This window comes from Fusarium verticillioides, chromosome 8, assembly GCF_000149555.1.
Source record: "Fusarium verticillioides 7600 chromosome 8, whole genome shotgun sequence".
Taxonomy (NCBI): domain Eukaryota; kingdom Fungi; phylum Ascomycota; class Sordariomycetes; order Hypocreales; family Nectriaceae; genus Fusarium; species Fusarium verticillioides.
The window spans coordinates 427,100-449,299 of NC_031682.1; the positions used below are offsets into that span (position 1 = coordinate 427,100).

General features: G+C 49.9%; 6 protein-coding genes across 6 annotated transcripts; 5 read left to right on the top strand and 1 right to left on the bottom strand.

Annotated features, from left to right (window-relative positions):
• Positions 1-653: 653 nt before the first annotated feature.
• On the top strand, positions 654-2,132 carry FVEG_07620 (cytochrome-b5 reductase; the record flags this gene model as incomplete). Its single annotated transcript, XM_018896295.1, has 2 exons — positions 654-729; positions 779-2,132. 2 exons carry the CDS (start codon positions 654-656, stop codon positions 2,053-2,055), a joined length of 1,353 nt encoding a protein of 450 aa, XP_018753739.1. The 3' UTR covers positions 2,056-2,132.
• A 165-nt stretch (positions 2,133-2,297) lies between these two features.
• Positions 2,298-4,029, top strand: FVEG_07619 (hypothetical protein; the record flags this gene model as incomplete). Its single annotated transcript, XM_018896294.1, has 4 exons — positions 2,298-2,475; positions 2,520-3,478; positions 3,528-3,607; positions 3,654-4,029. The coding sequence occupies 4 exons, from the start codon at positions 2,298-2,300 to the stop codon at positions 4,027-4,029; spliced, it is 1,593 nt and encodes a 530-aa protein (XP_018753738.1).
• A 393-nt stretch (positions 4,030-4,422) lies between these two features.
• Positions 4,423-7,021, top strand: FVEG_16154 (hypothetical protein; the record flags this gene model as incomplete). The annotated part of the gene is made up of 4 exons (XM_018905392.1): positions 4,423-4,425; positions 4,480-5,038; positions 5,926-6,114; positions 6,168-7,021. The coding sequence occupies 4 exons, from the start codon at positions 4,423-4,425 to the stop codon at positions 7,019-7,021; spliced, it is 1,605 nt and encodes a 534-aa protein (XP_018753737.1).
• A 2,130-nt stretch (positions 7,022-9,151) lies between these two features.
• FVEG_07616 (hypothetical protein) lies at positions 9,152-16,262 on the bottom strand. The gene is made up of 4 exons (XM_018896293.1): positions 13,211-16,262; positions 12,831-13,167; positions 12,079-12,743; positions 9,152-12,030 (listed from the first exon to the last, which is right to left on the bottom strand). The coding sequence occupies exons 1-4, from the start codon at positions 16,170-16,172 to the stop codon at positions 9,221-9,223; spliced, it is 6,774 nt and encodes a 2,257-aa protein (XP_018753736.1). The 5' UTR covers positions 16,173-16,262; the 3' UTR covers positions 9,152-9,220.
• Positions 16,263-16,547: 285 nt separating this feature from the next.
• FVEG_07615 (hypothetical protein) lies at positions 16,548-18,472 on the top strand. The gene is made up of 2 exons (XM_018896292.1): positions 16,548-17,156; positions 17,200-18,472. Exons 1-2 carry the CDS (start codon positions 16,946-16,948, stop codon positions 18,297-18,299), a joined length of 1,311 nt encoding a protein of 436 aa, XP_018753735.1. The 5' UTR covers positions 16,548-16,945; the 3' UTR covers positions 18,300-18,472.
• A 1,837-nt stretch (positions 18,473-20,309) lies between these two features.
• FVEG_07614 (hypothetical protein) lies at positions 20,310-22,198 on the top strand. Its single transcript, XM_018896291.1, has 3 exons — positions 20,310-20,848; positions 20,895-21,181; positions 21,227-22,198. The coding sequence occupies exons 1-3, from the start codon at positions 20,722-20,724 to the stop codon at positions 22,025-22,027; spliced, it is 1,215 nt and encodes a 404-aa protein (XP_018753734.1). The 5' UTR covers positions 20,310-20,721; the 3' UTR covers positions 22,028-22,198.
• Positions 22,199-22,200: the final 2 nt, after the last annotated feature.

Here is a 22,200-nt window from a genome sequence, read left to right on the forward strand (position 1 = left end):
GATATGGATAGGGGTGAGGATTTTGACGCATGGACCGGCCTCGGGGGGCAAAACACCGAACCTTGACTGTCAAAATAAACGTAGTAAAGAGTCCCCTAAATTTAGGGTAGATTTAGCTAAATATTTTTATCACTTGGGGGTAAGGTCCTGAGTTTTCTTTCCTCCCCTGGACGGGATGATTCGGTGGCGCATTAAATCTCCGCTGTACGCCGGGTGAGTACTTAGGTTTCGGCGTGGCTTGCACTATTGGACGGGTATCGCTGATTAGACTAAATTAGCTTATTCGTATGGAAATAACGCATTTGAGTCATGCCAGCTTCTATTGGTACGCAGCTTATCATTCAAGCATGAACAAATCCGCCGGTATTTACGGACCCATTGACACCGAATTCCGTGCCTCGGTCAATGCAACCTTGTATCCATGTTTGAATCGGGTTTATATCCTTTGTTAGTTGGTGAAATCATGAAACGGAGCAAGCAAGGCCAAGCACGGTCTCTCGGCCGTTCCGGACCCACAGTCGGCCGAGAAAACACCTTGGAGCCTCGGCTTGACCTGAAGAGGAAATTACCTGGCCAATCCTCGAGGTGGTATTTGATTGTCTTCATATAACCCGTCTGCGCTCCGTAATTGTTTTTCTGTACGGGTAAAGAAAATGGCTTCGTTTACTGCTAAGGAAGTGGCTGCTCACAGCACTCGTGATGATTGTTGGACAATCATCAACGGAAAAGGTACGTTTTTTGTTTTGGGTCTGGCGGTGAGATGTTTCTGACGGTTTAGTTTATGATGTTACGAAATACATTGAGGATCATCCTGGCGGTGCGGATGTTTTGATTGAAGTCGCGGGCAAGGACTCGACGGTGGAGTTTGACAATGCAGGTCATTCTGAAGATGCGTTTGAGATTATGGAGAAGTATCTCATTGGGACGTACAGTGGTGCTCCTGTACGAGGCGCGCCTAAAGCTGTCACGCTGAAAAAGGCGGCGCCAAAGCCTGTTGCTGGGAGTAGCTTTACCCCAACGGCACTCACAGCTACAGCTGCTATTTCTGTAGGCGCTGTTGCACTCCAAGCGTACAGATTGAACCCTGAGATGTTGAACTCCTTACCCAAGCTCAAGACCAGCAGCTCAGGGCCTGGCTTCCTCGAAGGCTTCCTGATCGCTTCAGCGCTCTTCACCGTCGCTGGCACAATCACCGCCAAGAAACTCTCTAAGCATCTCCACTTCGAAGAAGGCGGCTTCATGAGTTACGCTCCTCACAAGAAGATGGCCAAGGTCACAAAAGTCAACCCCCTCATCCAACGAGGCTGGCTCGACCCAACAACATACCACGCCCTCCCCCTAACAGAGAAGGAATTAATCGCCCCAAACGTCTATCGTCTTGTCTTCAGCCTGCCAACACCCACAACAATCCTCGGTCTCCCAACAGGCCAACATCTCGCTATCAAGGCTGAGATCGACGGACAGGTCGTCAACCGCTCATACACCCCCATCTCCAACAACAATGACCTCGGGAAACTGGAACTCGTCATCAAATGCTACCCCGATGGGCTTCTGACAGGGAAATACCTCGCCAATCTTTCTCTCGGTGATGAAGTCTCCTTCCGCGGGCCAAAGGGCGCAATGCGCTATAAGAACGGTCTATGTAAACGAATAGGCATGCTCGCAGGCGGAACGGGCATAACGCCCATGTTTCAGATCATCCGCGCGATTTGCGAAGACGATCGCGATCTAACGCAGGTGAGTCTCATTTACGCGAACCGCTCGGAACAAGATATTCTTCTGCGCGACGAACTCGAAACCTTTGCGCGTCGATACCCCCAGAATTTCAGGCTGTACTACGTCGTTGAAAACGCACCGGAGAATTGGGCTTTTGGTACAGGGTTTGCTACACAGGAACTCATGGAGGAAAAGTTCCCCGCGCCAAGTGCTGACGCGAAGATCATGCTGTGCGGACCGCCGGGGATGGTAAAGGCGGCTAAGACGTCGCTTGGCAACCTTGGGTTTGAGCAGCCTGGTGCTTCTGCCAAGATGAGCGATCACATCTTTTGCTTCTAGACTTGTACCTAATGATATTGCCCGCCCCCCATGTCATGGGATCGGCATCCTTGAAACCTTGTCTTATGCTTATGAGCTTATTTCTGTGTGCCGCCCCCAACGCCCGCAAATCTCACGACCTGCCGTTTTGAGTAACTCGCTGCATATTCCGTGTGACTAGGGTAAAATGTCGACATCGATCTGCGCCGTATTCCTTTGTTATAAGAATGACTCCCACTTCCTGTGTACCTTGTTCAGCAACAATGGCTGACCGTAAGAAAACTCAAGCCTTGGATGGCTTGAGACACCATGACATCAGTGATGAACGACCTGATAATGAGAGTACCATTGATGCCCAGAACTTTGCGTACACTGAGGATCGAAAGATTGGTGTTACAGGTGCTGTGTTTCTGATCCTGAACAAGATGATTGGAACAGGAAGTAAGTTTTTCTTTCCATTTTACAGTGACGTCGCTGACGTTTAGTCTTTTCAACGCCGTCGAGTATCTTTGCAGCTACAGGCTCCGTCGGCATATCTCTCATGCTCTGGGTGATAGGGGGCTTCCTCACCTTCTGCGGTCTAAGCGTCTTTCTCGAATTCGGGCTTGCTATCCCCAGATCTGGAGGTGAAAAGAATTATCTGGAGCGCGTTTATCGCCGTCCTCGATATCTAGCAACATGCGTTCTCGCATCGCAGATGATTCTTCTTGGCTTTTCGTCTGGTAATTCTCTTGCGTTCGGGAGGTACATCCTCTTTGCTTCGGGGCGTGAAACACCTGATGGTTGGGAAGCCCGCGGTATCGCAGTGACGTGCGTGACCTTTGCTGTCCTGATGCACAGTGTAACCCCAAAGTGGGGTATTCGTCTCTTCAACGTTCTGGGCGTTTTCAAGGTCGTCATTCTTCTCTTCATCGTCTTTTCAGGCTTTGCAGCCCTCGCAGGCCATCGTCGCGTACCAAATCCTCACAACTTCAACAACGCCTTCAGGATCGAAGACGGCGATGGATACGGCGGCGGCGGCGCATACGCTTACTCCAACGCCCTCCTCAACATCATCTACAGCTACAAAGGCTGGGAGAACGCAAACTACGTGGTAAGCGAACTCAAGCACCCCAAGAAAACACTCGCCATCGCAGCACCCATTGCTATCGGTGGCGTGACGATTCTATACGTCCTCGCCAACGTAGCGTATTTTGCCGCCATCCCGAAATCAGACCTCGCCAAGTCAGAAGTCATCGTGGCTGGACTCTTTTTTCGGAATATCTTTGGGGAGAGCGCTGCGGCGAGGAGTCTCCCTGCTTTCGTGGCGTTGAGTAATCTTGGGAATGTGCTTGCTGTTTCGTTCGCGCATGCGAGGCTGAATCAGGAGTTGGCCAAGGAGGGGATGTTGCCGTTTAGTCGGTTCTGGGCGTCGAATAAGCCGTTCAATGCACCGGCTTCTGCGGTAAGTTCGGTGAGCTTTGTGGGCGATGAGGATGAGGCTGATGATTTAGCTTTTTTTGCATTGGATTGTTACGGTTATTGTGCTTCTTGCGCCGCCTGCTGGACCAGCGTACAACTTTATCGTCAACCTGTATGTCATCTACCTCCAAGCTCTATTTACGACGCTAACAATTCAGGTACACATACCCCGGCTCCTGGATTAACGGCTTCGTCACAGCGGGCTTGATATACCTGCACTATAAGAAATCCGAGAACTGGACATCTCCGTGGCACACATATCTCCCCATCTCGATAATCTACCTCCTCGCCAATATCTTCCTCGCCTTGGTACCCTTCATCCCACCCGATGGTGACTGGAACGCAGATGGATATCCGTACTACGTATTTCCTGTTGTTGGTGTCGGTGTTTTGATCCTCGGTGGTGTCTACTGGAGCTTCTGGACGAAGATACTGCCCAGGATTGGCGGATACAAGGTTGTTGCGGACAGAACGTTTGACGACTCTGGTGTTGAGACGGTTAGGTACCGCAAGGTTCCTGTCAAGAGGGACTAGAGAGTGTAGCTTGGGGATATTTTGGGAGAGGTTGATATGTGATGTTAAGAAAGGTTGTGAGGTGTAAAAGCGGAGAAGTTGTGGCGAATTGGGATATCCTTTGCTAAGCTCAGTACGTCTCATGATAGCACCAAGGCAATTCCTAATTAGCCTCTATTACATACTTGCAATAGTTCTCCTGCTGTTTGACATAAAGAGGTTGAAGTTTGTAGGCTGTGAAATGATCAAGTCTAAGAATAGAGTTTTGATATAGTTAGCATACTCGTATACAGCCATTCGAAGACTGCAGCACAACAGACCACAGGTTCATACTGAAGATTCAGAGAAACTAGGTCATTGCCAGGCTTTCAAACTCAGTATGACTAACTGGCGCACTTGGCTCTTGTTGGGTACATGGTAAGTCTACTGCCCCTTGTTTCTGGGAACGCGACTGACTAACGAACCCCCCAGGCAATCGTGGGATCTTCAACCCTCTCTTACTTCTACCCAACTCTCGTCAAAGGTCTCGGATACGAATCCACAGCAGCTCAATACATGACCATACCCATCTTTGGCGTTGCATTTGTAGCCACCGCCCTCACAGGCTACTTCGCCGATAAGAAGAGCCAATGGCGAGGCGTCATACTTTGCGCCTGGATGAGCATCGCCATGCTGTGCGCCATCATCATATGCGTCGTCTACAACTTCACAGCACGCTGCGCTCTCCTCGTCATCATGGCTGCAGCGCTCTGGGCTTCAAGTGGTTTGTCATTGTCTTACGCCTCGACTACCTTTGGCTCGATGCCTAATGAGACACGAGCTATTTCTTTGGCGTTTGTCAATGCAATGGGTAATCCGGCGCAGATCTACGGTGCCTACTTGTTCCCAGCTTCAGAGAAGCCAAAGTATCTCAAGGGGTATGGAGTCATCAGGGGGCTGTGTTTTACTGGAGCTGTATCATATATCCTCTTGCATATCTTTCTCGAAGGCAAGACACGGTTTGGGGTAATAATGACACTGAGAAAAGTATGTAAGTGCTTCTAGCTATAGTCAGTCACCAAGTAGGTCAGGGTTTTAAAATCGATCTCTTGTTATGAGGCCTTGCTTTCGCATTCATCAAAAGACCTTACGAGGAGGGGGGCGAAAATCCTTTATGAACAAATTCATAGTAAATTTGAAGACTTGGTAGGTCTCAGAGGGCATAAAGTAATGTTTATAATACCTTAATATATCTTGTGATTCGACAATCCCGACTTATGATTAACTACTATGCCTGTAACCTTTGAGCTTACGACTCACCACTCCGCAGACATGCTCCCAGCCTCTGCACCAAATCTCTGCCATTATACTATCAGAAAAATCAAGGTTGAAAAGTATGTGATACCCGCCAATAGGTGTCGATATCGACGCCAAAGAAGCGCTTAGCAAACGACAAGTAAAGGGCAGCAGGAAAATGAGGCTGTCTGAGGGACGAAACGAGTAGGACGAGGCATAAAGGTTTAACATAAATGCGCTTTGATCACTTGCCTCTAAGACTGAGGCAAGCTGTAAACAAGATATTAAGAAATTACTAAGGCTGCTAGGATTATAAAAGTGCCCAAGTTAGCAAATCTATATTTACTAACAAAGTATCTATCCTGAAGCACACAAAATTTGGTCCTGTATCGGAGTGGGGTGACTCTTTTCGGGATCATTTTATTCCGGCATGTTTCGACCCTGAAGCTTCATAACCGCTCACAATAATGATCGTTCGTGACTCCACAATCACGAAGAGCTTATCACCATCAACATCAACAACACCGACATGTCGCCTGTCGTCATTCATCTCCGGACCGAGACAAAGCCTCTAGAGCGTCGCTCTCCATGTAACGACCCCTTTCGTATCTCATAAAATAAAACCCTCATCTAACAATTCAGTGTCACCTGCGACTGCTAAGGCTTTGCTCGGCGCTGGCTACACAGTTCGAGTTGAGGAATCCCCGGACCGCATTTACAAGATTGACGAGTTCAGAGATGTTGGGGCTGAAATCGTACCCGCTGGCTCGTGGGTGAATGCACCCAAGGAGGATATTATCCTGGGATTGAAGGAGATTGAGGCGAATGGTAGTATGTTTGCTCATGACTTGTCCTTTTAAGCTTTGCTTACTGACCACGTCCAGCACCGTTACTTCACACCTACATTCACTTTGCTCATGTATTCAAGAAGCAAAGCGGCTGGGCTACTGAGCTGTCCCGCTTCGCAAACGCGGGTGGCTTACTATATGACTTGGAATTTCTTACGGACCAAGATGGACGCCGGGTAGCTGCATTCGGATATTGGGCGGGATATGCCGGGACCGCTCTGGCACTCCTGTCTTGGGCTCACCAGCTGCTCAACCCTGGCGTACCCCAAGGACCGGTTCCCGTCTTCGACTCTGCCTCTGCTTTGACTGAACTTGTCAAGGGTAAAGTCGACGCTGCACGCTCCGCCAACCACGGCGCGCTCCCTCGACTGATCGTAATCGGTGCCCTGGGCCGCTGCGGCAAAGGTGCCATCGCAGCAGCTGAGGCCATTGGTGTTAGTGACATTCTGAAATGGGACATTGCTGAGACGAGCAAGGGTGGCCCATTTCCTGAAGTCGCCTCGTCTGATATTTTTGTGAACTGCGTCTACCTAGGTTCCAACAAGATTCCACCCTTCACAACTTTTGAAGCACTCTCAGGACCCGGCAGACGACTCCGGGTCATTTGCGACGTCAGTTGCGACCCCAACAGCGAGAATAACCCTGTTCCCGTCTACTCCAGCTACAGTTCGTTCGAAAACCCGACTGTCCCTGCTTCTGAGCATATTGATGGTCCTGAACTGCGCATCATTGCTATCGATCATCTTCCTACCATGGTTGCACGCGAGTCGAGTGACGAGTATTCCTCACTACTTCTGCCAAGTTTGTTGACTCTGGACCGCCGGGATACTGAGGGGGTTTGGCAGCGAGCAGAACGGATCTTTCGCGAGAAGGTTGCAGAGCTGCCCTAGGTGTTTGTATACTCTCAGTTTATGAAAAATCCAGAAAGGATAAGAAGAATCTTTAAATTTTAGAAGTATTAATTGAAAACTTCTGTCAAAGGTGAACTTTTACTCTCTGTAGGGTATAAGAACTGATGAGAGGCCTGTGAACGTAACTGTGCTGAGTTTGGATGACACAGCAAGCACAATCAGATAGGAGATTTGATACTCCCTAAATTCCGAAACAGGAGAAAACAAACCGAATGTCGAGAAAGCCGCTGATGTTTGGTACCTAAATATCTTTATCAAATATATTTCATTCACAAATGCTTAGAGATGACCCCAGGACATTTTGGCACCAAGGTACTTGGCCATGTGCTATCACCTTGTGATGGGTGAAGTATGCCATTTTGACTTCCTCTTTTGAGCGCCCTTTATTTCACGACTACCGAGCACCTACCTACGTTCATTATAGAGGGACTCTGGCTACAAGTGACGTGGTCTAGGGTGCAAAGTCCTCTTGCGTGGTGAGCAATAGCAGGAAACCCAAACAAATTCGCTCTACCTTGAAGAACAGTACCTATCGCATTCCAACTACATGCTTGCAACTTACCAACATCTCCATCAGACATCCAATACGAACCTCCCGCATATCTAAACCCTCTAGTACTCTCCTTGATCCACTCAAATCCAGCCGGACAAGCAACGCTTCTATATACAGTATTTATCCTACATAGATCTTTAGCAATAGACAAGATACATGCCAGGCGATCCACCAATAATGACTTTAAAATCCTCTCGCATAGCCTGAGCAACAGCACATGGCAAACAGCAATCGCCTTGATAAAGTTGAGTTACGGTCTCAGAACAACAGAGAAACTGGGATTCTTTATTCCGATGCGTTAACGTTACTCCGATCGAAGATATTCCTGATGCCACTGGTTCCATTGCAGAAGTAGCTTTGACAATCAAGTTGTCCTTCGTTGGATCGAATGGTGTCGAAAGGTCGTGATCACAACTGTCGGCCGGATTGAGACTCATCAGTCCCAAGTGCATGTCAAGAAAATTGACCTCTAGCGTGCTGCTGCCTTGCTTGATCTGACATCGGAGTACAAGCCCCTGATAGCTTCGCATCAAAGCTGGGCGCAATGTCATAGCAAGGCTGCTGTGTTCGCCAAGTCCCGATGGAACAGTTATCACGCCCTTGACGATAGACCCTCTTGCTTTCGGTCTCAATAGCGCCTTAGCTGCTTTGTTGCCTGGCATCACTGGAATTATAAAGTCGTAGCTGTCGGCCTGATAATGTAGCCTTCCGTCAACTAATTCATACTGCACTACCCATGGGCTAGAGATCTCAGGGACCTCAAGAGTAGCAGGGTAAATAGTAGAAGCACCTGAGCTGTTGCAAATTGGTGCTGAGTAGCCATCGCGGTTAGATACCTTGAGATCTCCGACAAGATGGACAATATGTTTATGCAACCAACCCGGCTCAATACTCTTATATCCATGGTTATGAGCCTCATTAAATCTGGACCAGATAACCTCAATGAGATATGGGTATGTATCGCCTCCAATGTGAGATCTCAAAGTAGTGTTGAGACCGTATTGTATGAAGAGAAATACTAGCGATGCCTGTGTTATCTGGGCTGAATCTTTGCGGCCCAAGGACCGTTGGACTGAAAGCAGGACCCGATTTGCTGAACTTGTATGACGGCATTGGGGTTAGCATTGTCAGCTGAAACGGCACGAAGGAGTCCTTGGGCAAAGCCGATGGTGTTTAATGCGGCTCCCGGAATCCCCAAAATGTCAGCCTGAGCCGCCACTCCTCCATTGTCACCTGACATGGTGTGATTGTAGTGATTTGAGTTATCTTGTCGCTTTCTGTGCTTCGTAGATCCAAACTAGTGAGGTCTTAATGCAATCAAAAGGATAGAGAGCAGGAGTGAATAGCGGATGAATGGATGAACAAGCTAGCCTGGGTATGAATTTGTTTTTGCAAACCAAGTGCCTGAAACTGCCTTGGCGGCCTGTATACGCCTAGTCTCTTTTGCATGATCCTTGGCTTGCTAAGCGCCCGTGCATGTCGTTTCTTACCACTAATTGGCGGACTGCTGCAGCCACAGCCACACACCGGTGAGAATATCACCAATTACAATGCACAGGAGGACAGAGGGTTGAAATTATGACAATGGTGGCTGGCTGGCCATTCAATTTGCTGGCTGCATAATCCTACAACTTATCAAGATCCCCATCAGACATCCAATGCGAACCTCCCGCACATCTATACCCACCACTCTGCTTAATCCACTGAAATCCAGCCGGACAGGCACCCATCTCCATCAACTTTGCCTTTCTCGCCTCAATCTTCTTCCGTTTCTCCTCCTCAGCCAGTATCTTACGTACCAGCTTCTCCCTGTCAGCGTCACTTGCATTCCGCTGGGCCTTTTTGAGCCGACGAAATTCTTCTTCATCTTTAGCTTCCTGCTCTTTGTCCTTTTGGAGCTGTTCCCAAACTTCATCGCTTACCCCGGCGTCTCGGATGCCTTGCGGAACAGTGATGGCTGGGAGCTCTTCTTCTGGTTCTTCCTCCTCTTGTTCCTCTGTAACTGTGGTGACCTTGGTTGTCGTTGTAGGTGGTGTGAATAAAGGCATGTCATTGAGTGCTTTGGCGATCTCACTCGCAGCAGTAGGCTTCTTGTCCGTCATTCGGCCTCGACGCTCTCCCATCATGTCGTCTATAGTGCTGCGTACGAGCTCTTCAGTAAGTTTCAGGCTTTTAGAAGATAGATCAAATTTGTGAAACATCTTCTTGGCAAGTTCTTCGACGTCTCTCGCATTTGCCCAGCTATCCTGCTCCGCCAGCTCCTTGAACTTGTTAGTCAGGTCCATCAAGAATCCCCTTTCAGGACGCTCCAAACATGAAAGATCCACTGGTATCTTTCCATTGAGCCTGGATTTACTAGCTTGCAATTGACTGCTCATCAGCTGAATACAGCTAGCAGGAGTGAGGGGATCAAAGTCAATGCTTTCTGGGAAACGACTAGACATTCCTGGGTTGATGCCCAGCAGAGTGTTGATATCCTGTACGTAGCCAGCAAGGATGATGATAAGCTTGCCGTGATACTTTGGCTTCGTGACGCAATCCACAAGCTCATCAACGGCCTCTCTAGCAAACGAACCATCAGACGCCAGTCGATACGCTTCATCAATGAAGAGGACCCGTCCTAAAGCTTTATCCAGGAGCTGCTGTACCTTTGGCCCAGTATGTCCAACATATTGGCCGATGAGCTCAGTAGCAGAAACCTCGATGACCTCTGTGCTAGCCAAGAAGCCTAAGTCGTAGTAAACTTGGCCCATCTTGCGCGCAGCTGTAGTCTTTCCTGTTCCAGGTGGACCGCGGAACAGGAAGTTGAATGGGATTTCCGGGTCAATCTCTAGTTGCTTGGCCTGACGCACGCGGGTCTGGTAACCTTGAAGGATCGATATCAGACGGTCGCGCCCAACGTCACCCTCGAACAATTTCTTGACGTCAGTATCACCCTTTTCAGCACGGTCAAAGTCTTGGTCAAAGTCAATGGGCTCCAAGGTTCCGTGTCTCTTGACCTGTCCAGACGACACACGTTTTTGATGATTCGCCATAGCTCTTCCAAGTAAGATGTCGATTTCACCCGCATTTCCAAAGTTTGGGCGGTTTCTTGCACGACGTAGGACGTCCAGTGCGACAACCTTGGCCTTGGTTGTTGCCTTGAAGCCCGACTTGCCTAGCTTCTGGTCTAGAATCTTCGCTAGATCAACATCATCAAAGTCCTCAAAGACAAATGCAGACGAGATGGGAAAGCGTCGACTGAGACCAGGGTTCACGTTCTGGAACATCTCCTCCATCTGCTCCTTGTAACCAAGCAGGAGGACACATCGATCTTCGCCTGGAACGCTTTGAACCTCTGCAACGATGGTGTCTATAACAGCCGTCTTGTAGGGATCAATGACAGAGCCGTTTACGCCTCCTCCTCCATAGAGTCCGTATGCTTCGTCGATCAAAAGAACCTTTCCAACCGTGGAGGCGAGGATACCCTTTGTCTGAGCCTCTGACTGGCCAAGAGCAGCTCCAACAAAATCTGCTGGGTTCTTGGTGACGACCTCCCCGTTAGAAAGCAAGCCCAAATCTTTGAGAATCTCTCCGTAGAGCTTTGCGACAGTAGTCTTTCCAGTGCCAGGTGACCCCAAGAACACCTTGTTCAGCGAGAACTCCACTATAGGCTGCTCCGCAAGCTCGCGCTCATAGTTTGTTCTCAATGTGTCCATGAGCACACCGAGTGCATCTTTGACTTCCTGTAAGCCGATAAGGGACTTGAGCTCTCGATACGCCTTGCTGCTCAGCAGAGCCTCAGAAGGTTCTGGTCCAATGATGTCTTCTCGGGTGAGAAGCAAATCATTTGGCTTGTTGCCGGCTCTGCGCTCCCTTCTGAGACGTGCTGCTTGTCGTTGGCTTATCTTCTGAAGACAGTTTTCCACGGCGCGTGCATTTCCGAAACCATTCTTTCCACGACCATGGCCAACCCGACGTACAGCAATCCGACAGAACAGCCCGTCAGTCCCTTGCTCAGCAGCCATCCTACCTTGAAACTTGCGATGAATCTGGAGCTGAAGAATTTGGAGGAGTTCTTTGTCCGTGTAGTCCTCGAACTTCATCTCGATGGGAAAACGGCTTGGGATGCCGGGGTTGTGAGAGAAGAAGGACTCCATTTCCTTACTGTATCCCGCCAAGACAAAAACGACCTTTCCTCTCAGGTTCTCGACCTCTGCCAGCAGATAATCCAGAACAGCCTTGCCGCCGGGACTGTTGCCAGATGACAACTGATATGCTTCGTCGATGAAGACGCAACCGCCACCATTGTTATTGACCTCCTCAATAAGCTTCTCACAGCCAGTGACACCCATATTGGCGAGTTTAGATCCAGTGACTTCTTTGAAACAGCTTCCTGCAATGGCGCCGACTGTCGTGAGGAACTCAGCGTATATTCTGGCCACTGTTGTCTTGCCTGGAGGGAAGTTAGTCAATGTAATACTGCGCTTCATAGTGTACTAACCTGTTCCTGGGTTGCCAAGGAGTGAACAACTCCATCTTTCATCCCCAAGAGAGAACCCTTGACGTATCTTGGTATCGACCGTGGACTTGATCGAGAGTATTTGGTCTTTGATAGACTCCAGACCGATCATTCCCATCAGCTTGTCCAAAGCGGCGTTACGTGCACCTTCTACCTCTTTCATGTTCTTCCACTCATTGGCTGCACTGGATATAGGATCAAACTGAGGAGCAGTCTGGGGCGACGGGCTGGTTTTCTGGGTCGCCTTGATCTTCTTCTTGTTGATTTCCGCTTGTCGAAGAGACTCGAGTTCTTCCTTCTTCTGTTTGAGCTCGTCTGCTTGCTTCTTCTCCTCAGACTCGTACTTCATAGTTCGACGGCGATGATCAATCTCATCCTCAATCTCTTGTAGCTCCAGACGATACTTGTCCTGTGCTTCTTGGCGCGTTCGTTCGAGTTCAAGGTCGCGTTTGATACGTCGCTGATTGTCCTCGTATTCTGTCGTGCAAGTCGCGCAGGTCTTGGACTTGTCTCCGCATGGGACCTTAGTCTTATGGCCTTTATCGCAGATCCTCTCGACTTTGGCAAAGCATGGGATCACGGAGTGGTTTTGGACCCGATGGCAGCGTCGCTGGCATTTATGTTTGCCGCAGCTCAGTGGGGCATTACTAGAAACGTTAGAGATTGTATAGCAAGTGCGATACTTCATCTCGGAAAGGACTAAAATAAAGAGCAAAGTGGGAGTCTGAACTTACCAGGGCTCCGCGCATCCTCCATCAGGACACTTCTTATCAAAGTCTTCCGGCAGCTTCAATAACATGGACGTCTCAGGGTGGCGCTCGCAATGAATAGGAACTCCATCGAAAATGGAGTCATTCTGCTTCAAGGCATCAAAATACTGCGTCCACATTTTGCCTCCCTTCTTGCTCTTCATGAATGTCTCCATGTTTCCAAAGAGAATCATGCCATTTCGTGCTCGCGATAGCAGTACAACGAGTCGTTCACGAGCATACAGGAAGCCGATGTCTCCCGATGCGTTGCTGCGTGTTAGCGAGACGATGACGATATCGCATTCTTCTCCTTGATAGTTGTCTGCGTTGTCAGCGTTGAACTCAGGGAGTGTAAATTGACTTACCAATCGTTGAGAGACGTAGAGGCTTCTTATTCACTTTAGCTGCCGCCTGCGTAACCAGTCCTGCACGCACCAGGTCATGGTTGTCGACATCATTCAGCCAAGGATCCATCTCCTTCCGAAGTGTCTCCTTCAAAAGGAACAATTGGCCCAGATATGGCGTTAGAACAACCATGTTCTCAGTCTTGTATCCGTTCTGCGACAAGTATCGCACCATTCGGAGAACCATCATAGCCTCGTAGGGGTTCCTCTTGGTGGCTTTGGCCGTGGGGTCCCGGCGCTCAGCGACATCGTCCATGGTATCCTCCGGTCGTTCATGGTGCACAAATGTCACTCGACTCTTCAATCCTCGGATTAGTTGACGATCGGAAGTCGAGGGCACGTCTTTTAGTTCAGGATAAGCTAGCATGCGAGGGTATTGTGAGATATCTGGATGGCTGCGATGCTGCTCTTCAAGGGCTGTGAAATGACGACCCTGGATAACAAGCCTTTCAAAGAGCGACACGTTCAGATCGTAGCCCTCGCCTTTTTCCTTTGTCAATAAGTAATTACCGACCTTTGGTCTGAGTTGTTTGTGGTCTCCGATGAGTATGAGCTGCTTCACTGACGCGCTCATGGCTGTAATAATATGCGCTTCCAGGATCTCTCCCGCCTCTTCAACCAGAATAACGTCGGGATTGGCGGTTTCAATGATGGACTGATACATCGCTGCAGCGGTTGTTGTGCAAGCAATGATCTGTTTATCCTTGAGAACTCTTCGTCCGCGCTCGTCAAGAATACTCTTGATCTCAGTCCTCACATCACTAAATCGCTTGCTCAGTTCAACAAAACGGGCGCTCTGTTCCTCACGAACCATTTGAGACCATTCATAATGGCATTGTCTCCTCACAGCCAGCGGCGCATTCCAGACGGTACGGGCTCTCTGGTCGAGAGCTACGCTGAGGTGTCCGAGACGATTGACATCACCGCCGTGCAGCCATTGCTGGTAAACACCCGCCGGGTCGATCTCTTTGCCATCTGAGCCAACCATCTTGAAACCATCATCTTCTGGTACCTGAAAAGCCTCCCATGCGATGCTGAAGTTTTCGGAAAGCTCAAGGTGTTCCAGGATATCGGCCGGATCAGCCTCTCGTGCAGCGAGTTTCCTGCTGTATTCTTGAAGCTCCGAGCTGAGACTCGTTTCTTCAGCGCGAAGTGTATTGAGGATGTTTTTCTCCTCCATCTTCAACCAATACTTTTTTTGGCCGTCGTATTCTCTCAGAAGAGTCGGTTTGGTGGCTTCAGTAGACTTGGAACCCAGACGAACCATCTGATCTGAGCTGATGCCGATGTCCATCAGATCCTCCAAAAATTGGTCAAGAGCATGGTTCGTGTAGCTTAGAACAAGAATACGCGACTTGCTCAATCGTAGGATAGTCAAGAGAATGAGCGCACCCAGGAATGACTTTCCCGTGCCAGGTGGGCCTTGAATGAGAGCCAGGTTGCTGCTGATGCCATGAATGAACGATCTCAGCTGAGCGCCTTGCAAATAGATATCTTTCTTCAGCTTCAAACCTGGAGGCATCTTGATTCTGCGCCCTGAGTCCAAGGCAGCACGGAGTTGGTGTGGCAAGGCGTCCAATGATGTTGATCTCGGTCCATCCTGAGCAGGTTGCTCCGCGTCGATCAATTGAGCTTCCAACGGGAACTCGGCCATGGTCTTCAATCGCTGGAGAATCGGTTCGTAGGCAAAAGTAGCAGTTTCTACGATGAAGAACTTGACTTGTTCCTTGAAGGGACCCTGAAGGGCTTCTATGGCCTTCTTGAGACCTGAGCCATCGCTAAACTTGATACCGATGATGGGGGGCATCTTGAGAAGATTGGCAACATCTCTGACAAGCGACCCGAATGCGATGATGGTGCCGTTGCAACAAAGCGCACCAAAAGAGTCGTGTTTCATAAAATTCTTTGACTCTGTTAAGAATGCCTTCTTCCCACCTTTTGGTAGTTTGTGCGGAAAGGTAATGCCCTGCTGGCACGCGACGTAGAGAGCGTAAGGCGGGATGTGCTTGGTGTCAATGTCATGGTCGGTATTGATGCCAACCAATCTCAACTGCCCCAGAGCAACAGGACGGCGCTTGCTCTTCTTCTGACTCATGGCGACCTGCAAATCTTCTCGGAGTTCAGAGAGCATGTCCTCGCGAAGGAGACGAAAGAGCCAATCGCGGTAACTTTGGCTTCGGGTCTCGATTGGCGTGTCAAAGACATCTCCCAGTCGTTGAAGATACGGAGGATCGCTTGAGAGAAGCTCATCAGAGGTCGGATAAATTGAGATATCGCGGAAATTGGCATGATCGTTGTCATGACGTCCGCCAGGAGTGATTCCGCTGGATGCAATCTCTGGCTGGGCAAAGATCTTGATGATCTTCTCGATGCGGTATGCAATCTTTCGCACTTCGGGCGAGCCTGAGCTGAGAAGAGACTTGCTGTCCATCAGTTCTTTGACTGCGACCTTGTGTGAGTCGAAGCTGGTTTGATCCGAGACAATTTGTAGACACAGCCAGGCAAATGCTTCAAGCCCGACACTGTCGAGTTTGTCATTACGGTAAGCGCCCACGGCAGCAGTCCAAAAGGTCGATGGCTCCAGAATAGCCGTCAGCATCTGGCGAAGAAATCCGCCATTGCTGAGGGCAGCGACACCCTCATCCGATAGTGTTAGGAGGAACGGCAAAGCAGTGGTGTTTATGAAGCCAAAAGTCAAGTCGACGCGGACTACTGTCTCCAGCGCCTTGATGCCGGCAGGATTTGAGATAAGGACCTCGACAAATTTAACAGATGAGTTCTTACTACTGTAGATCTCACAGGCTTGTACAAACAACTTTGCGGAGTGTGCAGTTGTGATTTGCTGTTCGCCTTTGATGACGGCCCAGAATGTCTTGATAAGCTTGGCCGCTCGAGAGCCAGATGCGTCTTGTACCAGAACCATGGCGGCGATAGCGATGATACTCAGATAAGATGATGACGATGAAGTTGCTAACGAAAGTAGAACTGACGGTGGAAGAATGTGATATCACCGACTAAATGAGTGAGTGAATGTAGCTCCCATTTGTATTGAATGAAGCTGTCTGTCTGTCTGCCTTGACCTCACCCAACCAGCATCGCCACGACGGCCAACAGAATGCATGGGGCCGACAAAGCCCCCGGTGTGATGCGACAATGAGAAAGGTATTTAATTCGCTGTCAATCAGGCTCTGCGTTGTTTTGGTAGGCCTCCCATAGCCCATGGCGGAGACATCGACAAATACTTGGCAATTAACTCCGGTGCAGTCCAACAAGAGTTCAATTAAAACACGAAGAATACGTATACATATTTACGATATTAGACAAACTTCATTCCTTTTTCCCGGGTAGTAATTTGTTTTGGGCACCCTGGTTGAGGAGACACGTGAAAGAAGAATGCCTGTTCTTCACAGCCCAGCGGTCGGGAAATGGGCCAACATTGTCTCAACCAACAAAGGATGGGCAAAGTGTAATTAATGCAGAATCTAGGCAAACACTGTGGCATATTCCTATGGATTGTCTGGTAGGCCTCCTGGTGTTACACAAATGAGGTGAATGGCATCTAAGAATATAATGAGTTATCTATTCCCATCTTGCTCATTCCCATCTTGCTCATTCTCATCCGCCTCAATCAACCAGACCTTGCTATCAATTACAGCATAGCATTACCGTCCCTATCTCATTCATAAGTCTCACTTCATGATATACGGACGTCGTCAAGGAATTTCACGCGCATGGCGACCACCTGCGCCTGTGACTCCATCAACAGCACCTCCACTCGGAGATGTAATTGAGCGCATCACTCAAGACAGCCTCAAAAGCGATGGCGGCCACGTGGGGATTGAGAACGCCAAAGTAGTCGCATCCTACAACTGGATAAGCTCATCTTCTCCCGAGATCATCATCCCAGGTACGTGAGCCATTCCAGAAACCATCATGTCTAACATGCGCAGGTCAACCTCCAAGATGGACACCTCTCAAAGGCCCGAACAAGCTGCCTGGTGACGCTGGCGAGTACTATCGCGATGTGAACGCAGCAGCCTACCCCAAGCATCCTCTTGAACCTGCAATTGTCTCTGTCATGAAGATGAATCCCGACCCTGTCCCGGTCAACATCGTTGCGTGCGGAAGTACGATCGGGAACCTCTTGCGCTTTGCTCGAGGCGTTGATCTGGATCGCTCGTTTCGCATGCTCGTTGAGAAGGTCGGTGAGACTGTCCATCTCATTCGCCGAGAGAATTCACCTCGCGAGAAGATTGAAGGCGTACGAGGATTCGGGCATACATTTCCAGAGGCGTACACTACCTGGGACTCTTCAGTCAAGCGCTCGACCTCCCATCAGCGAATCCTTTCATATCAATTCGGCGGTCTTGATCTTATAGTCCGCTTCGAAGGCGACGGGTACATTTCGTCCAGTCCTATCGCGAATACTGTGAAGGGGCAAGCTTTTGACGATTTGGAAAGTCTCGGCATCACTGAATCGCTGTCAAACGGTACTGGCAAACTCAAAGTGTCAGATGGAGGTGAATCCGTCCCCCAAAGCAGCATCTTCGACTTGAAGACGCGATCAATCATGGCTCGTGAAAAAGATCACCTCGGCGAACAACTTCCACGCTTGTGGATCGCTCAAGTCACGCAATTCCTCCTCGCCTACCACGAAAGAGGTCTCTTCAGAGACTCCAACATTGAGATCAAGAATGTCAAAGCCGACATCGCCGAGTGGCAGGAACTCAACCAGCCATCGCTCAAGCGTCTCGCTGTACTCCTGCGCCTCATAATTGACAAGGCCCACGCGTCAAAAGACGGTAAGTTGGAGATCGTATGGTCCAACGGCGGCGCCCTCGAGATTCGCAAACAGCTGTCGGATGCAGGTGACGTCTTGTCTGAACCTGTCAGGAAGCAATGGGAGGCTTGGTTGGGGAGTAAGAGCAGGAATCCGGAGGACTCGGAGCGCGAGGAAGAGTTGATGGCGGCGCAATCGGATAGTGAGAGTGACAGTGATTATGCTGCGTGTGATCAAGAGTGCGGATATTGCGGAAAGTGTATATACTGAGGAGTCGCTGGTGGGATGAGAATGTCATGATGTACCTGGCGAGTACATAGCATTAAACCGCCGATGATGTTGACAGACATACCCTTCAGTAGCCATTCTTACTGAACTACCGAGTTACAGATCATCAACTGGATAAGGGACCTTCCAGATGAGACAAGGAATGCTGACAGACGTCAGTCGCTGTATCACCCTTGCTCAACCCTTGAAATCGATACGTCCATACCCTAAGGTACAGATCACATCATCACATCACTTGTGCCACGCAATTGTCTCAAATGGCGCACATGTACGTTTCACCAGCGCGGATCGCAATGAACGAAGATCACAGCAAAAAAATAGCACTGCCTTCATGGAAAATATGGATCAACCAATACCTCCTGGCGCGCGCCAAATCGGGCCACGCCCAGAACTCTGGGGAAGTCTGAGCCAGAAGAGTCCACTGGAAATTTTAGCGCATAAACCCCAGGGCCCAAGGCCAAGCTTTTTCTTGGTGTCAGACGAAGAAGCATGGGAATGAGATCGGCAAGTGGAAAAGCTTCGTCGTACCCTTCAATGTAACAGACCACACAGTATCCGGACTGAAAACCAAAATGTCTTGCGTGCTTTTTCTTCCCTCCTCCCGTGAAGCATTACGCAAGCTTGTTGGTGGGAATGGTCTGGATGTCTAACCCCCCGTATATAGTGGAGCGGGTAAAGAATGAGGGGGGCGAGGCCCTTTTTAGGCGACACACAGTTCTAAACTATTCCCAACGAGGCTGGAGGTTGGGGTTCTTCTAGAACGAAGATAACGATGGTCGATCACTTTCCTGCCCTGCGGCTCTTACTGTGCTTTTTGGAAGCGGGGTTCAACAGGACAGGACAGGCGAGGGTTACGTGAGAGTGTGAGGTTGGTGATGGGTTGGACGGGCCGACACTGCTGTTAAGATCAGCAGTGGGTGGTATTGACGCACAGAGAGAGAGGGAGAGGGAGAGAGAGTCACAGATGGTGGTGTAGAGTGTCCCAACGAGGAACCTTTTTAGTAAGGTTAGTTTATGGAGAATGGTATGCTTAAAGAAGCTTTCAGAGTTTTCGTCTCTACCTTAGTTCAAGTCGCGGTCAACGACATGATGCACGGCATCGTGATTGACTTGAAGACGCAAAATGTATTACAGCGGTCTATATACTCCGTACACAGCACTCAGCCAACTTATCAACTATCCTTGTCACTCACCTCCAGATAAAGATACCAACGGCGAAGGTTCCATTTCGCTATCTCGTGGTGGGGATCACCAACTTGGCTTTCCCAGCCGGAGACAGTTCCCGTTGTTAGTGTAGCGGTACCGCAGGCTATTGGCGCCGTTGTCTCAGGGGCCATAGGAGACACGGGCCACCGAGACGCCAGTACGTGGTTACAGGTTTGATCCGTACTCGTATCAGGATTGGATCCATCTCGCTCAGGTTCGCTCCGGCCAGACTCACTCACGTACCTCGTCTTATAGCGATTGCCCGTCCTATTTTCAGAAACTCTGACTGTACAATACGTCAGCGCGATACAGTGACCGTGTCATCTCTACACGATGCTCCAGATCGTATGGTCCACAGATCAATTTTCTAGCCGCGCCATGTCCGAAGCGCCCAGCCAGTCCAATCCAGTCCAGCCAAGCCAAGAGAGCTCAGTTCAGTCAAGTGCCCGTAGGCTATAATCTAAAATTGCCTCGACCAAATCTTGGGGTCGATTTCGCCTCAGCATTTCATTTCTCATGCCATTCTTGGCTTTCCCATCGCCTGCCCATGGCACCACGTCTCTCTTTTGTCAGACGTGATCAGGATTCCACAGACTCAATAGTAAACGGCACCTGTAATTGCTGTTTCAATAATTCGTTTGCTCGGGCGCTGTTTCAAAAAAATGAATGCAATTCCTGAGACTTTTTGGGTTCCCCGCTCAGTTGAGTTCACTGCCCTTTGCAGGGCGATAAGATAAGCTAAACTATGGGCTGCGAACGCACTGTAGGTTGGGACTTTTCAGGGGGCTTTCCCTTAAAGCTCGGGGCTGGGCTCCCCAACCTCACCTCCACACCACTACAAGCACCCCTGAAGACCCTCACTCCCAACGGCCTTGAAGGTCGCATCACCACAACCAGTCCCAGTCAAGGATTGGTTTGGTTTGGATTCCGTCAAGACCTTCAAGGTCGTGTCCTTTTCCATCCCATACGCCCCAACTGTTCGCCACCCCAGGATCCCATCCCTCTTCTACCCCTTGTTCGTCCTCTGCATTCATTCATTACCCCGTCTCTCGCTCTCAAAGACTCTTTCTTTTACTTCTACAACTTGCCTCTGTCCCTCGTTATACTTTTAAAAGCATTGTAGCGAAGGCGCCAGACGACCCTGCGAAGAACTAAACTATCGGACTGGATCCGACATTACGATACCGAACGAGTCAACATGAATTTCACAAAGAAGATTGACCGAGCCTTTCAATGGGCCGGTGAAAAGATGGGTGGTGAAGCCCGAACGGCTCATTCTGATGAGTTCAAAAATCTCGAGACCGAAATGGCTCTCCGTCAAGATGGTTTGTTCCCTGTGGGTCATTGACTTTCGATGGCTAACGACCCTAGGTATGGAGCGCATGCAACGATCTATGAGCGGTTACGTTAAATGGTTGTCCCAGCGCAATGAGCTTTTGGATACCAAGGAGCGCGGCACTCCCATGGCGGCTCTTGCCCGTACAATGGCTACCCACGGCGAGGACTTTGAGCAAGAGTCCGAGTTCGGAAACTCCCTCCTGTCCTTGGGTCGCGCCAACGAGCGCATTGGTGGCATCCAAGATTCCTACGTAGACTGCGCCAATGCTACCTGGCTGGACAACCTCGAGAGAAGTCTGGCGATGATGCGAGAGTACCAGGTATGTCAATCGATTGCTTGACGATACGCCCGCTAACAAGAGTAGAACGCCCGCAAGAAGCTTGAGAACCGCCGTCTCGCCTACGACGCCAGCACCAACAAGCTGCAAAAGGCCCGCCGTGACGATTTCCGCATCGAAGAAGAAGTTCGCATGAACAAGGCCAAATTTGAGGAGACCAGCGAGGATGTCCTCCGTCGTATGCAGGACATCAAGGAATCCGAGGTGGACAACATTACATCCCTGACTCAATTCCTGGACGCTGAGCTCGATTACCATGAGCGCTGCGCCGAAGAGCTGCGTCGTGTTCGTCAGAACTGGGCTGGAGCTTCGTCTTCGCCCACCAGTGCTCCCAAGATCGGTCGCAGCCGATCAAACACCGCTCGTTCTTGGCAAGAGCCTCGCCATCAAGCGGTCTACGAGGAGCCAGAGGCCGAACAAGAACCCGTTCGCATTCCCAACCGTTCCCCTGGAAGCCGTCTTGCGCCTCCCCCTCCCCAGCCCGCACGACCCCCGATTGGACGCGCCTCGACATTTGAAGGCCGCTCCTCATCTACAGCTACACCACTGGCCAATCTCAGAGTTCCCGGGGCTCCTCTTGCTCGCGTTGCTACTGACAGCGGTTCATACGGACGCCATGACGATGTATTCTCCGACGATGTTTCAACGAGCAGAAGCGGCAGCCCAGACTGGGAACACCGCGCTGCCAGCCCTGCAACTAGCTATGGAAGTCTAAGCCGAAGCACAAGCGGTCTGGCTCTTGGAAAGAAGCCACCGCCTCCCCCTCCCAACCGGGCCAAGAAGCCCCCGCCTCCTCCTCCTGCGAGAAGGGAGAACTTGGGATATTGATGGATTTTATGAGTATATTGGTAAATTTGGTATCTGGCTGGCGTTTTGGTTTGATTTGGACCATAGAGTCTCACGCGAATGCGTCTGTAATTGATTGAATTGAGCTTGAATTCCATTTAGTCGGCAAGTTCAATATTTTGAGCTTGAATGTGATGCTATTTCAATGAGGTGCG

Coding starts and splice junctions, on each gene's coding strand:
- FVEG_07616 (XM_018896293.1), bottom strand. CDS start 16,172: ATGGTTCTGGTACAAGACGCATCTGGCTCTCGAGCGGCCAAGCTTATC. Junction 13,168..13,210: donor TCTACGTCTCTCAACGATTG/GTAAGTCAATTT, acceptor CTGACAACGCAG/ACAACTATCAAGGAGAAGAA. Junction 12,744..12,830: donor GGAGGATGCGCGGAGCCCTG/GTAAGTTCAGAC, acceptor TAACGTTTCTAG/TAATGCCCCACTGAGCTGCG.
- FVEG_07615 (XM_018896292.1), top strand. CDS start 16,946: ATGATATACGGACGTCGTCAAGGAATTTCACGCGCATGGCGACCACCT. Junction 17,157..17,199: donor TCCCGAGATCATCATCCCAG/GTACGTGAGCCA, acceptor TAACATGCGCAG/GTCAACCTCCAAGATGGACA.
- FVEG_07614 (XM_018896291.1), top strand. CDS start 20,722: ATGAATTTCACAAAGAAGATTGACCGAGCCTTTCAATGGGCCGGTGAA. Junction 20,849..20,894: donor AATGGCTCTCCGTCAAGATG/GTTTGTTCCCTG, acceptor TAACGACCCTAG/GTATGGAGCGCATGCAACGA. Junction 21,182..21,226: donor CGATGATGCGAGAGTACCAG/GTATGTCAATCG, acceptor TAACAAGAGTAG/AACGCCCGCAAGAAGCTTGA.